Source organism: Eulemur rufifrons, chromosome 7 (assembly GCF_041146395.1).
Source record: "Eulemur rufifrons isolate Redbay chromosome 7, OSU_ERuf_1, whole genome shotgun sequence".
Taxonomy (NCBI): domain Eukaryota; kingdom Metazoa; phylum Chordata; class Mammalia; order Primates; family Lemuridae; genus Eulemur; species Eulemur rufifrons.
The window spans coordinates 4,000,535-4,014,948 of record NC_090989.1 but is presented as its reverse complement, the minus strand read 5'-3'; the positions used below and the strand labels follow the sequence as shown (position 1 = coordinate 4,014,948).

Genomic DNA, 14,414 nt, shown 5'->3' with positions numbered 1-14,414 from the left:
TTTTGTTCCAATTAAGTTTTTAAAAATTAAGAATGGATGTTAAATGTCACTGAATATCTTTCAGGCATATATAGAGATAATAAGTTTATTCTTTCCTTTGCTCTAGTGATACAATGAATTTCGTTAATTGAGTCCCTTACATTAAATCATACTTACATTGCTGGTATGAACTCAACTGGTTTTATTTTATTGTATTTTATTTTTGAGACAGGGTCTTGCTCTGTTGCCCAGGCTAGAGTGCAGTGGCATCATCATAGCTCACTGCAACCTCCAACTCCTGGGCTCAAGCCATCCTCCTGCCTCAGCCTCCCGAGTAGCTGGGACTACAGGTGTGCATCACCACGCCCAGCTAATTTTTCTATTTTTCATAGAAATGGGGTCTTGTTCTTGCTCAGGTTGGTCTCAAATCAACTGGTTTTATTTTTATTGTGCTGCTAGATTCTATTTGATAATATTTTATTTATGACTCTTACATCTTTATGAGGGGTCTAAACTTTTTCCTTTTTCTATTCTCTTTGTCAGCTTTTGGTATCAATCAGAAGTTTCCTTCTATTCTGCTCTGGGTGGGCTTGTTTCTAAGGCGAGTGGGAAACCCAGTGACAGTTCTCTCTTGTCACACAGGGCATGACAAGAAAACTGGTGCCAGGGAGCTGCCTTTAAAAAGAAATCCACGTTTGATGTAAAGCCACCTTTAAGATGCTTAAGATACATTTTAGTTTTTATTTACTTATTCTTTTTTTGACATAAACAGTGCTACGAAACGATTTCAGGATCTGGCAGTCGTGAATGGATACAGCTGTGGAAAACCATGCCTACGATAACCCAGGCTGTACTCACAAGGTGAATTCTTCCTCCCAGGTGAGGTTGGTAGTGTTTTTCACTAGGGTGCTGGAGAACCTCTGAACAGGATCGTTCAGCTGAGCTATGCACACTGCGTTAGCGTGACCTACGATCAAACAAAGGGACATTGTGTTGGCTTTTATTTTTATTTTTTAATTGCACTAAGACACTGTTTGCATATAAAAGGAAGGCTAAATTAAATGACTAAAGTCTTGGCTTACCCACTCCTGAAAATACATTCTTTCTTTCATTCGCCATTTACAAACTCTTAAAACACTGGCTTCACTGGGGTTAAGGAATTTTTTCCTGTACTTGACATCAACTGCCCTGAACTGACCCCAAGTGCCCTATTTCCTCCACCAGTCCTGGCCACAGGTGCAGCCTCCCAGGTGGGGACCCTCGCTGGAGGTGGCACTGTTATATGCAGAGACCCGGCCCCACTGTGAGGCAAGGTGACAGCTGCCAAAGCTTCAGCTTACATCTGGGATGACTCCTAAATCTGGAGCTACCTCACAGAGAACCCACTTCCCTACTTACAACAGGCAGGTGCTATTATACCTGACTCAGCTCAATCAAAGGCCTTTTGGGGGTATCTGATCCAGATCATGGGGCATTTCACTGGAGAACAGCTATGTCTGCTATGAGGCAAGGCTTCGCCCTGTGGTACACAGTCCCTGGTATACCGTGTAATCCATGATCAACAGCACGTGTTCCCCCTTTCCTGAGCTGCAGGCGGCGTTAAGTACCCCAACACACACACATTCTCCTACTTAACTTTCACAATCACCCTGGCAAGGGGAGACTTGGACCCAGCAGGGGGGACATCCTTGCCGAGGCAGGAACAGGGCCCTGTCTCACGGCAGGTAGGTGCTGGGGCTGGGACCCCCGCCCTCGCCAAAGGAGTCCGGGGAGCCGCTCTCAGCCTCTGGGCAGTACAGGCTCAAAGGGCAACATCTGAGCGCTTTTACCAAAAAAATCATCCATAACTTAGCATGGCAAAAGGTCTCAGTTGTTAGATGTGGCCTGTCTGTGCTTTTCGAACTGGAAGAAACCCCTTGCAAATAAAGGTAAGTCTCCTCTAACATTCTCAGACGATAGAAAAGAACTTCCCACTCTTAGCAAACTTGAGTCACAGTGTAAAGATGTGTCCTTTACGCAAAAGCCCAGAATCCCTGCGATTCTGTGTCTAGGGCCTCGGCCACGATGCAGCATCACCCGGAAAGGGTTGTCTGCTCTGCGCTGTTCCAGTCTTGGCTCCGACAGCGGCCACCATCTCCCAGCTCCAGGGTCCCCAGTGAGCCGGAAGGCCTCCGACACCCTATCAGCCATCTGCCCGACCCCCTGCTTCCAGGAAGCAGAAGCTGCGTATTGGTCTGGGAGCTTAATGTGTGTTTAGGGGTTCAATCGTCAAAATAAAAAAAAAAAAAAAAAGAAAGACACTAATGTTCTAGACCAAAGACAGAGGACAAACCAATCATAAGCCTTTCTTCCCACCGCCTCCCCACATGCAAAAGGAGGGGTGGGTTTTTAATCATCTTGTACTACCGTTAGGTTCTTCCAGCGCTCTTCTCAAACAAAGGCGGGGCTCTGCTGCGGACCCCCAGGAGGCTGCCACAGGAGAAGCCAAAGGCCACTTAGAGCCACAGGCAGCCATCCACTCACCCGGGTGCAGGGACAGCCCCTTCTGCACAGACGGGCCAGGTTCCTGCCGCCACCCACCTGAAGCACCAGGATCGTCTAGCAGCGAGGCGCGGATGTTCTTCACCAGCAGTTTTAGTTCGTGAGCCCTCGGAGGCTTAGGAGGGCAGGATTCCTGAGCAGTAGATGCAGCACGCTGTAGACTCTGCAAGAAAGGAAATAAAAAGCACTGGCCGTGGGGAGACCAAGGACCAAGGAGGCAGCTGCCGGACTCCTGCTACAGAGAGGGGAGAAGGGAGAGGGGAGGGAGCCGATGAGGCCTCACCAACCCACTGCCTGGGGGCCTTTCCTACCCGAATAAAGCAATGCAAGTAGCAAGGCATTCAGCCACAGGGCAGGTCCCCAAAACTCCCCGTGGGTGGCGAATGGGAGCTCGGTTTGCCATGGGCACACACGATCTGACCCAGGGCAGGTGCTAAGAGCATGAGGACGTCCTCTCCAGGCTGCAGGTGCCCCCTAACCACCAGCACTGAGCAGGACACGGCCAGACAGAACCGGCCAGGGCCACCAGCCCGCACCTGTCTCCCACAGCCAGGCGGAGTCCGACGCCCATGTGAGGAATGTCTAAGCATCGCCTGGCATTGCACAAATGAGGGAACAGAGGCAGACACAGCCGGCACCAGCTGCCCTCTCAACATGTCCCCCATCAGGCACCAGAGAGCATCCCCAAATTTGCAGAAGCCCACCTTCAAACCAGTGTTTTCCAAACAGGTTCCACCTTCACTCACTGCTGCGAGTGTCTTGTAAAAGGGGCGTCTTTCGTTGCACGTGTGGGGGAACCCAGAAGGGCCTCTCAGAGACAGCACAGGCCCCTCCGCGGTGAGACCCCTCCAGGCAGAGGCCCCCGCCGCTGATCTGACCTGAGCGCTCCTTGGGGGGAAACACTCAGGGACGCCTCACGTGACACTAATGTTCTTAAGTCCCTGTCTAGGAAACACTTTGGAAACGGGCGCTTCCCCAGCGTGAGCTGAGAGTGCTGGGGGGTCATTGCAGAAGTCCTAAAATCCAGGCACGCGGGCACTGTGGACACAGCCATCCACATGACACATGTTTTCAGTTCTATACGTGTGATGGCTAATTTTATGTGCCAGCTTGGCCGGGCCGTGGGTGCCCATGGATTTGGTCAACCATGATTCTGGATGTTTCTGGGAGGGGGTTCTGGGTGAGATTAGCACTGCACTCAGTAGACTGAGTAGAGCAGACCTTCCTCCCTGCTGTGGGGGGCCTCATGCAATTAGTCGAAGGCGTGAATGGAACGAAACGCTGACCCTCTTGCGAATAAGGGGGAAGAGCTCCCGCCTCTGCCTCGAGCGGGGACGCGGGTCCTTCCCTGCCTCCCGCCTCGCACTGCAGCACTGATGCCTCCTGGGTCTTGAGCCTGCCGGCCTGCGACCGGGGCTCACGCTATGGGCTCCTCTGGGTCTCAGGCCTTCAAATCCCAACTAGGATTAAAGCACAGGCCTCCCGGGTCTCCAGCTTGTCCACTGCAGCTCTCCGGCCTTGTCAGCCTTCACATTCACGCGAGTCGATTCCTTATAATAAATTTATTTATACACACACACACATTTGTTCTGTCTCTCTGGGAGACCCTGATCAATATACTACTACATATGCTATTTTGATGAATAAACTCTACAAATGTCTTTAAAAGCATTACTGGATTTATGGTAGTTTTGGTCCTTTTATTTTTTAAATCCATGGATTCTAAACACATACTACTATTTTGTGATATTTCTCAATTTTGACATTAAAAATTTATTGCCATATTCAGAACAGTCAACTCCCATCTGAAATAAACCACTGTGACAGAATTATTAAAAGGGACAGAGCTGAGACTCTGCTCTCACAGCCCAGGAGGCACAGCCTCCCCCTCTCTTTGGGGCGGCCGAGCCCCGTCCCGGCCTCGAGCCCCGGGCGGCCTGCGGGACACATGCCAGCCGCCCGCCGACCCCTGCCCGCTGCCACCTGCGGCCCCACTGCCCACTCTGCTGCACTGTACGCGCCAGGAGGGCGAAGGTGGCTTCCTACATTCTTGTGACCCCCAGTGCCAGAGCTCAGCACAAAACACAGTGATGAGCTGACATGTGTCCAAAGAACCAAAGTCTCCAGACCCAAACTACTGACAGCTGGTGACACCTGCCCTGATGAGGCCAGAGACCAAGAATCTGCACCACACAAATCACATTGAAAGCTATATTTTCAAACTGGCTTCACCAAGAACTACATAATAAATCATGCTACATAAAAATCAGTGCCAATAATTTTTTTTTTTTTCTCAAACTTCAAGGACTGTGAGTGCCTGTTTCATACAGTCACGATGGAAGGACCAGCGTGTGACTGAGCAAAGGGCTGGTGATGTGTTGCTCACCAGGACAAAAGCTCCGGACAGGAATTTAACCAGAGAAGCAGCACCCTCACTGGGTGGTGCAGACGGGCCGAGGATGAGGAGGGAGGCAGGCAGTAGGGAAAAGGGACCCCGCGGGCGAGAGCAGCCTCCTCTGCTCCTCACCACCTAAGGGACATAAAGCTTCAGATGCTACCGAGGGCCAGGCCGGGCCGGGCAGCAGGCTGGCCCCAGCCCGGACTCGGTCGTCTCAGCCCATCCACTGCACCTTCCTCTGCTCAAGGCTGGGGCAGTGTTCTCACGGCTAATTTCATGTCCCAGGTACCTCGGTTCTAGAGGGTGAGGTCCAAGGCTCTGAGTAGACCATGAAAAGTCAAGTTTGGGATCACGAAAAGCAGAGAACCAGAGCTTGGTCAGGGTGGGACTCTGCTGAGTGCCCCAGCAGCCTCTTCCTTCCACCTGGTGGAGCTCTGGAACCCCGAGTCCAAACCCGAGGCTCTATCCCAAGACCCTGGTCAGCGTGTATCAGCGTCTGTGTGATCTCAGCTCTCCCATAGAAACACTGGAAGTGCACACGGATCCTCCCAGAGAGGTGGCCGTGATCCTAGCAGGGTTCAGAAGCAGCAGACCCCTCAACCAGGCTCACCTGAACTTCCGTTACGTTCACAGGCCTGGTGCTCAGAACCACTGACGGGGAGGCGGAGCCAACCGCGCGCTTTAGGATGTCCTTGAGGGCGTCGGATATCGCACCTGTCTCAGCCACCTGGCCCTGGGGAGAGAAGAAAGTCATCAAATCATCATCACACGCCCCCTTCCTGCTCCCAAGCTCACCTCCTCAAACACCTAAAACCATGCAAAACAGGCAGGAAATCACCCCCAGATTTTAGATGCATCCTTGTAAAAACTGTGGAAAGAAAGGAGGCCCTGTCCTTGGGAGTCAGCCTTTGGACTCGGCCTCAGCCTGAGTTTCTAGTAAAATGCCCTCGCCGTGGAGAGAGGATGTGACAGTCAGACGCAGTGGGAGCCAAGGGGACCCACGGTTTCATTCCCCTTGGCTGCACACGAGTGCTAAAAAATTTCCAGCCGATTAAATCGCACTGGGGTGGGGAAGCTTCAGGAGTTTGAAAAGTGGCCAGGCGAGGCCAGGGGCAGCCCAGGTTCAGACCCTGATTAAGTCCATCAAAGCCCTGTCAAGCCAAGAGGCCCATTTCACGACCCACGAGGCCCAAGTCAGCCTGGGGAGGGTGGCTGGGGACGGGAGGAGGCTGCCACATCGGAGATGCGCAGAGCCTCAGCTCCCCGACAGGCTGCCCTGTGCGCACGCGCACTCACGCACAGCCATGGAAACCCGTACGAACTTGGGCACTGACCTCCCCCTGTGCTTTGGGCTGGACCTTAATGGCCATTTCCGGCACGCTGATGAAGGACCACCTAACCTGGATGTCCTCTCTCTTTTCTTGCAGGTGGAGCTCCAGCTGTTAAGGGAAAAAACAGGTTACTGGAGAGCTGCTCCACCCACCAGAGCCTTGATGTGCACTTGTGTGCGTGTACGCCTGCGTGTGCGTGTGGGCGAGTGTGTAGTGTGTGCACGTGTGGGCATGTCTCTGTGTGTGTGCATGTGTGTGTGTGCACACATGTGTATGTGTACGTGCTCATTTATTCATTTATTTCCATAGACAACTGCTTAGGTTTCCCCTTGGCATCCTACGTGCTTCCACGATGGAAAGGAGGACCCCAAGCTCTCTCCACCCTCCCTCTTCCAGCACCTTCCTCAGCCTCAACCTACTGCTCAGAGAGGAAGCTCAGCATTGGTGGCCGAAGGCCAGATGTCATTAAAACTCTACAGTTTCTTTAAAATAAGTAGTTTGCTGTGCTTTGCATTTCTCCTTCTCGGAGTTTCACCAAGGCAGGAAGGAGAGAGGAGAAGGGCCCGGGGTGCTTTGCCCCTAATCCTGGGCACGGACTCCCCAGCCCCCACGCCCACACACCTGCCGCAGCCCACGCACAGAGCGTGACGGCACCCTTACCTTACCGTCTCTAGCCCGGCACCACGGCACCCTCTGAGTGGGCCGCAGGCTCTCAGAACACCCCACCCAAACCTACCCATCTGTGGGAGGCAGAACGATGGCCCCAAAGATGTCCACCCCCCACCCCCTGGAACCTGTGACTACGTGACCTGACATGGCAAAGAGGCCTTGGCAGGTGCCATCAGGGTGAGGGTCTCGAGATGGGGACATGATCCTGGGCCCTTTCTGTGAGCCTCACGGAATCACAAGGGTCCTTAAAAGCAGGAGAGCAAGGCAGAAGAGTGACCAGGGCCATGTGACTTGAGGACTCGACTGGCGTCTGGCGGCTGCTAGGTTTGAAGGTGGGGGAGTGAGGGGCCTCCCGGGGCTGAACGTGGCCCCCACCAACAGCCAGCGAGGAAACGGGAGCTCAGTCTCACCCCCCGCCGAACTGAATCCCACCAGCAACCCCGAATGGGCAGGGACACAGACTCTGCCCTGTGGCTTCCACAAAGGGGACGGTCCTAGCACCCTGACTTGAGCCTGCACCACACGTCTGACCTCCTTGACAATAACATCTTAAACCTGCCCTGTTTTGAGCTAAGTTTATGGTCATTTGTTTCAGCAGTCGTAGCAAACTAATAGAGCATCCTTTATTTTTCTGCCAGACACACTTTCTAAAGCAAAAATCCTTCCATCACATCTCCCTCCCTCCCCCTCCACCCTGTCCCTCAAATTTCGTTTGGGAAGGAAAGAATGCTCTAGACTATCTCAGTACCCGGGACGCCTGCCTCATGCTAGAAGCAGGGTAAGAGAAAAATGCTGACTTCTGCTTCACAACCACTTCCCCCATGCCTTCCCCTGGCCTGTAATTTCAGGTAATTCTAGAAAACGTGCACTTTAATTGCGTTGCCACAGATGACGGGGTGGAGTGCCGGCTGCGGCACCTGTCTGTGCCTTTGGTCTGCAGAACATCAGAGGCGGCACCGCCTCCTGCCTGCAGCATCAATTATTTACCAGCCTCAGCAGCTGCCTCTGCCCCAGAGGTGATCCACACACCGGTGTCAGACCGTGTTAGGAGATCAAAGGTACAGTGTGTCCCTCCGCCAGGAGCTGCTTACAACGCTTTGATACAATGTGATACAATAAACGCAACCTCAGACACCGCATTTCTTCCGTTTGTGTCTGAGATCCTCACTGGGCTCATCGGTTCCGACACGTGTGGCAGAAACAGGACCCAGACCCCGAAGGTTATTTCCTACCACCATGCCCAAAGAATCTGGGGGTGCAGGGGAGCGTTAACACCTCACAAGTCCGTGATGTCAGCTCTGAACCTCCTCGGTGCTCTAAAGGGGAGCGGTACTGGGGTGGGGTGGGGGCTGGGAGTGGATCTCAGAAAAAATCCACTTAGGTAGCCAGAAAATCTTGCTGGTCCTGGTCATGCAAAACTGTGCCCTTGTAAGAAAAGCACATGGAATGTCACCTTCCTCTGTAATTGAGAATTCCGTATGACTTCGGCTCACCCCAAAAGTAGGAGCCAAGTTCGAGGACAGAGGAGGTCAAACGTGGGGTGGAACTGGCAGTGAGCCTTAAAACGGGCCCAGAACTTTGCGATTTTTAAACACTGGCTAAACCGGAGCTACGGTGACCGTTTTGCTTCATGTGAGAGACGCACGGCTATCTCCCGATCAGGCACCCAAAAGCGCCCCAAAGTTTGTCCTGATTATCACTGGTCTGTGAGTCTCTCTCTATAAAATTATATATCATATATGTCTGTTATCAAAAAATAATGGGATGATAATCCTGATTTTTTTAACTTATAAAAATAATAAGGGGTTCTTTTAAGGTTCACTTTTTCCAAAACCAAAAGGAGGAATGCCCAGATGTTTTTCCAAGCTGCAGGCTGCTAAGTCTAGTGCTGAGCTGGAAGGAGACCCACTCTCCTCGTCTCAGACGCCACTTACGTTATTCCGTCAGTCGGCAGCACCCCTGGCTTGTGTAAATGCCTGAAAAGCCAACCTGGATTTATTATATATATACACACACATATATAAATATAAAATGTACGGTGGTGTCACACTTTTATTTCTTACATATACAATATGGAATCTTACAGTTTGAAAATTATGCCATGAATGGTAACTAATAAAAACATGAATATTTGCAGCCCTGTGGCTCACACCATGCTCATCCTACCCGTTCCTGGGAACTCTTTGCCCCTGACTTGCAGAATGCACCCCTCTTACCTGTAAATGGAAGGGGGCGAGCTGCACGTCGTACAGCCGGCGTCCCCCACCCATGGCCGAGGCGGGCCCCGCGCTGACCGAGAACTGGGCGGCCTGGCCCACCGCGCGACAGACCACCACCTGCAGACAGACAGGGAAAGGATGAGACTGCACACAGGAGACAGGGGGGCTCGTACACAGGCATCTTTACTTCTTTGAATAAAGTAATCTGGTCTTTACATGTTAGCAAGGACAAGAAGTCAGAATGCCAAACTTGGACAAACATTCAGATTCATATCTTTTCTATGATGTAATAGTTTTAAAACTGGAGACAATACTCCAAAGCTTTGCTTTTTGATGGATTTCTGGGGAGCTAAACTTTGTCTTGCCCAAATCTAGTTATGCTCTGGCCACACAGAACGAAGGTTTTTTCCTCTAAATATTGCTTTGTTCTATTTCTCCACAACAGCTGATTTTTAAATTCCCCAAACATTTCCACAGACATAGGAGTAAAAGATATTTGCCATCTTCTCTTGCTAAAACGAGTCTTCAAAAGAATATAAATTATAGAAGTTACAAGTGAAAAAATTAAAAAATTTACCCAGAACACAGGAATTCTTTTCTACCTAAGTAATTTTTAATGTATCATGGTTTTCAAAAATGTAGGAGTACTTCAAAGAATATATAAATTACAAAGTTATATAGCCATACCAAAAACAGGATTATAAAGTGAGCTCATTTAAGAATCTAAAAGACAAGTAATTATATCAGGAATAAACCAAAGTATATTCCTGACATAAGTCCTAAACTACTGTAGAGAGATGATAGCTACCCAAACAGAAATACGCAGTTTCTGCCACGGCAGCCCTCCACAGGAGCAGACGCAAAACGAGAGGTCAGCCACCCCGGGCAGAACGCCAAGCCAGCACAGCGCCGGGCAGGTGCCAGGTGTGCAGGCTGGGAGGCGGCGGGCGGAGGGAGTCCGGCAGATGGACGGCCAGTGTGTCCGGCCACAGCCCCGTCATAAGGAGGCCGAGGGTAAGGCCAGACTGACCTCCGCATTCCCCAGACAATCACTGACCCCCACCGCAGGGAGTCACTTGGGAAGGAAGAGAAAAATTCTTTAATTCTCTGGTGGGTTCATCAGAATCTAAAATACCAAGATTATCAAAATAATCCCTTTGTCGGGGTGTGCTGTTGCCCACGGTTCTGGGCCAGGACACCGTCTTTTCCTTTCTCATCTACTGGCTGCCCCCCTGAACCATGCCCTACACCCGGCCCTGGGCGCACCGCCCCCCGCCCCCGCCCCCACCCTGGGACAAAGACGGAACCTGCACAAGAGCCCCTGGCAGGGGTCAACTTCCAGCGCCCACCAGCAAAGACCTCGATGCCACAGATCTGGAATAAAAACTGCACAACTCTTATTCTCACCCATTCCTGTGACGTTGCTTTCAAAAGGTTAATTCACATGGATTAGTTACATGTTTCCGTCATCTCCAGAGTTCACAAAGGGTCGAAACAAAAAAATGTTTATATAAGAAATGTCCTCTATTCATGTTAAAAATAAATGATCTATAAACAATCCTTTTTGGAGCAGCATATTTTGATGCCGGATGAGTTATGCACACCGATGACATGACACCAACAAAACTCTCTGTCCTTTGTCTCAGCAGCCTCTGCCTTTTACTGCTTAAGAAGAAGAAAAAAAAAAAAAAAGACAATGACTTGGCTTACTTCTGTTATTTCTCTAGAACCTTCTATACTAGGCTAATCAGAATTTTACCAAGAAAACAGCTTAATCAGTGCCTTGACTCGAGCAAGAAAGAACTTGGTTTCTCTTTGTATCCAGCGCTGCAGAAAGTTCCCCACCACCCGACTCTGACACACAGAGGACCCAAGCACTCGATTAAAAGCAAGTAAATAAATAAATAAATAACATAAAACAAAAGGACTTTAAAACTTCTAGAATGTAAGACTCCAAAGCTCTTAACCCTCCAAGCCACATCACTAAAGTAAGTACCATCACTAAACGGGACAGTTCCAGGTCAAGACATCTTTTCCCAGTGACGCCCGGGAGGTCTCCCCCAGCCCCTCCGCCCTCTAAATACAGCCAGTCAGCAGAAAAGCCCTTTCTTGGCCTCCCGTGTGTTCAGCTGGAAAAGTCCGTTAACAAGACAATCTGAACCTGCTTCACCGTTTTGATACAGCACCGCTGTGCCAGTGGGGTCAGGGCAGACCCCCATGAGGGCCAAATCCCGTCCGGGGCCAGCCTCTGCCTCTGCCTCTGCCTCTGCCTCTGCCGCCCTGGGAATGATAATGCCCATTTGTCAAATGGACGAGAACAAAATGGAAGGGAGGTTTTAAAAATAAGTAATCTTCTTTTAGCGTATTAAGGTGTTATCCACAATGGGGATTACATTCCCTCCACCCATGCACGGTGGCAAGGCCCTGGCCGCCTGGGAGGGGTCCCCTTCTTGGGCCAGCAGGGGGCAGGGTCACCGGATGTAAGTTAAGCAGATCCTTCCTAAGTGGCCGGGATGTCGAGGGTTAGCAGCCACCTAAACACCTGTGAGCGGGCAGAGATCCTGAGTTTGACCCTGGAGTGCCCCTACGCCAAATACAACAGAGCTCACGAGAAGCCCTTAAGTTTCCAAGTCAGCTCCTCAGAGAAACCCAATTACACGAACCGTGTAAATCCAGCTTCTGAGTTCTCATCGCTGGGGTTTTAGTGTCTCCCTCTGAAACAGTCGGGTACCAGGACTGCATTTTTAAAAGTTAAATGGAAGCAACATCTAGCAGCCTCTGTGGGGTGTGAGGGGCTTCTCCGAGGAGGGGAGCAAACCCCCCTCCCCTGGCCCCAGGGCAGGACCCACCGGGCCAAGATCTGCAAGCACAGGAACAAGCTCACTTGAACTACCAGCCGTCGGCCCACCTGCTTTATTCTTGATATCTTTTTTCCCAAAGCAAGCAAAGAATTTCTCAATTAATAAACCATTTCAACATCAAGCAACAGAAGGCTGAACTTCGTGTTCCAAATGAACACCCCTCCCGGCGACATAAGTGAGAGGGATTTCCGGAGGGCGGGCCGCACGTGGCAGGGGCCTCGAAGGTGGAGCGGACGGAGCACGAACACACCTGTGGTCGGCAGCCGATGGACGGGGAAGGGGGGCAGAGGTGGTGGGACCGGCTTCATGACACCTGCGCTGGCAGAGCAGAGGCCAAGGCCTTCACTCCCCTTTCCCTGCCCTCTCCGGCTCCCAGGCCTTAACCCCAGACAGGCACACACCTGTGCAGACAGCTCTTGTCTGGGAACTGAGCTCCTTTGTTTGGCCACAGCCAGTTTTGCTGCTGCCGTGCCCACAGGAAAGCCCCGTTATCTCCACATCTCCCTGCGCTCTTTCACTTTCTTTTCCATTAAGCTTCTGTACAGCTGCCTCAGCTCCTTCTCGGAAAACACTCCAGAGAACTGGAAATAATTTAATTACTTTTGTCTCCAAAGGAACTAGCAATGCCGCTGAAAGTGCACCTCCAAGTTTCATGCCCCTGCATAGTTTTCACTTTCATCACACCACAGCACACGCCGACAACAGCTCCAAGTAAAACGAAAGACCCGGCGCTAATCGTGGGGTTCCTAATCAGTTACGCCTGTCAGCTCTGCAATCTCTCTCCCTCCGTACATGTTCTCTAAGACGGTATGAACCGGATAGAAAATATCACCCCTACTCTGGAATAGAGACGCAATTTAAAAAGTAACATCCACTGCAGCCAAATACTATCGGAACACTGACAAGAGCTAACCCTATTTGCTGGCTAATTTGAAACGTGTGGCTGAAGGTGTGTTTTTATGAGGAACTCCCTCGGAGGACTGAGAGGACCAATGTTGGAAACAAGGTGGCGGCCGACCCCAGGGGGCGCTGGGTAGGTGCTCTTATCTCACCCTGCCCTGGGGTGCACCCCGACCCCCGGGCTCTGCACTCCAACCCAGCCCCAGCAACACTCTCAACTCCTTTCCCATTAGATACCTTCAGACGGACAGGGAGGCTGTTCATTGATATTGCACCATGAGGAAGTATTGCTAACAGGTAACATGGTTTAATGGGGGTACTCTATAGCTTAGAAATCTGTTTGGGAATGTGCTGCTCTTTCTTCGACTCTATGGTAAAAGACACATACAAGACATTTCCTTTAAAATGACGAGGGAGTCGGTCTTCTCCAGGCCAGCCGCAGTGCATGCCACCTGGGCCAGGCCACTCTGCCACACCGACCCTTAACGCCGGGCTCTGTATTCCAAGCAACAAGCAAAGCTTGGTGCGCCCACGGGTCTTCCCACCCTGTCTCCTCTCGGCCAGAGTCAGGCTGCCGTCACCAGACAGACAGGTGCAAACAGGTGGCCTTGCGGGAGGCCCTTCTCCCATTCAGAGGCAGCAGCCAGGCTGGAGCCCAGAGAGCCCGTCTCCAGTGAGGAGCGTCTCCCACCTGCCCTGGGAAATGCCCCAGTTCGAAACAGCGTCGCAGCCTATCCGCATCCTACCACAAATACCAGGTTAATGGGCTACCTGGAATTTCAAGTCGTGCCGAGCAAAGCAGAAAAAAAAGTCAACCGAGCAACCAGGGACACAAACATGGACAATTTTAAATGACGCTGCCCTCACGACGCAGGCAGCCCGCTGAGGTGTGGGGCGAGCAGAGGACACCCCAGAGCTTGCAGGGTGCACTCTGGCACGCACAGGTGCACAGACAGCCTCGGGTGGCAAGTGCGCGCCCCACACCTCTCACGCCCACGCACACAGCGTGCGGGCAGGCTCTGGGGCGATTCCGCAGGCCTGCGCTGGGCACTGCCACCGTCTCACACAGCAGAGGCTGTTCCTGCCCTGCGGTTCTCCCTTCCCTGTCGTCACTGGCTCTTTCACGGTGGGGAAGTGGGTGGGAATCGGAGCGCAAGTGAAATAACAACAGTAATAAGGATGTAAAACACAACACTAACCACAGTTTACTGTGCATGGCGGTTGGAGCCCAATTCTGGAGGCCAAGTGACATTCAGCTTCAGCCTCTGCTAGTGGCTAGCTCCGTACCTGGGCCTAGGGACCGCCTCTCTGCCTCAGTTTCCCCCTCTGTACGACGGGATGACACCTCTTCTGGCAGAGGAGTGTTATGAGCATTCCTGAGGGTGAACACAAGTCCTTTACCCAGAGCCTGGCCACACCTGCTGCCACTGGGGGCATCATGTGGCAGGTGCCGGGCAGGGCTCTCCCCACAGCCCTGCCGGGAGGGGCTCTGAGAGGGAAGGAGGCCCCGAAACAA

At 51.8% G+C, this 14,414-nt stretch overlaps 1 protein-coding gene across 1 annotated transcript in view; it reads right to left on the bottom strand.

The window, feature by feature from the left end:
- C2CD2 (C2 calcium dependent domain containing 2) overlaps positions 1-14,414 on the bottom strand; it is a 47,700-nt gene that overhangs the window by 15,800 nt on the left and 17,486 nt on the right. Inside the window, exons 3-7 of the mRNA XM_069474934.1 lie at positions 9,135-9,254; positions 6,253-6,357; positions 5,529-5,651; positions 2,560-2,683; positions 838-946 (exon numbers count right to left, since the gene is read on the bottom strand). Coding sequence (XP_069331035.1) covers positions 838-946; positions 2,560-2,683; positions 5,529-5,651; positions 6,253-6,357; positions 9,135-9,254 — 581 coding nt within the window. The remainder of the gene's footprint in view (positions 1-837; positions 947-2,559; positions 2,684-5,528; positions 5,652-6,252; positions 6,358-9,134; positions 9,255-14,414) is intronic.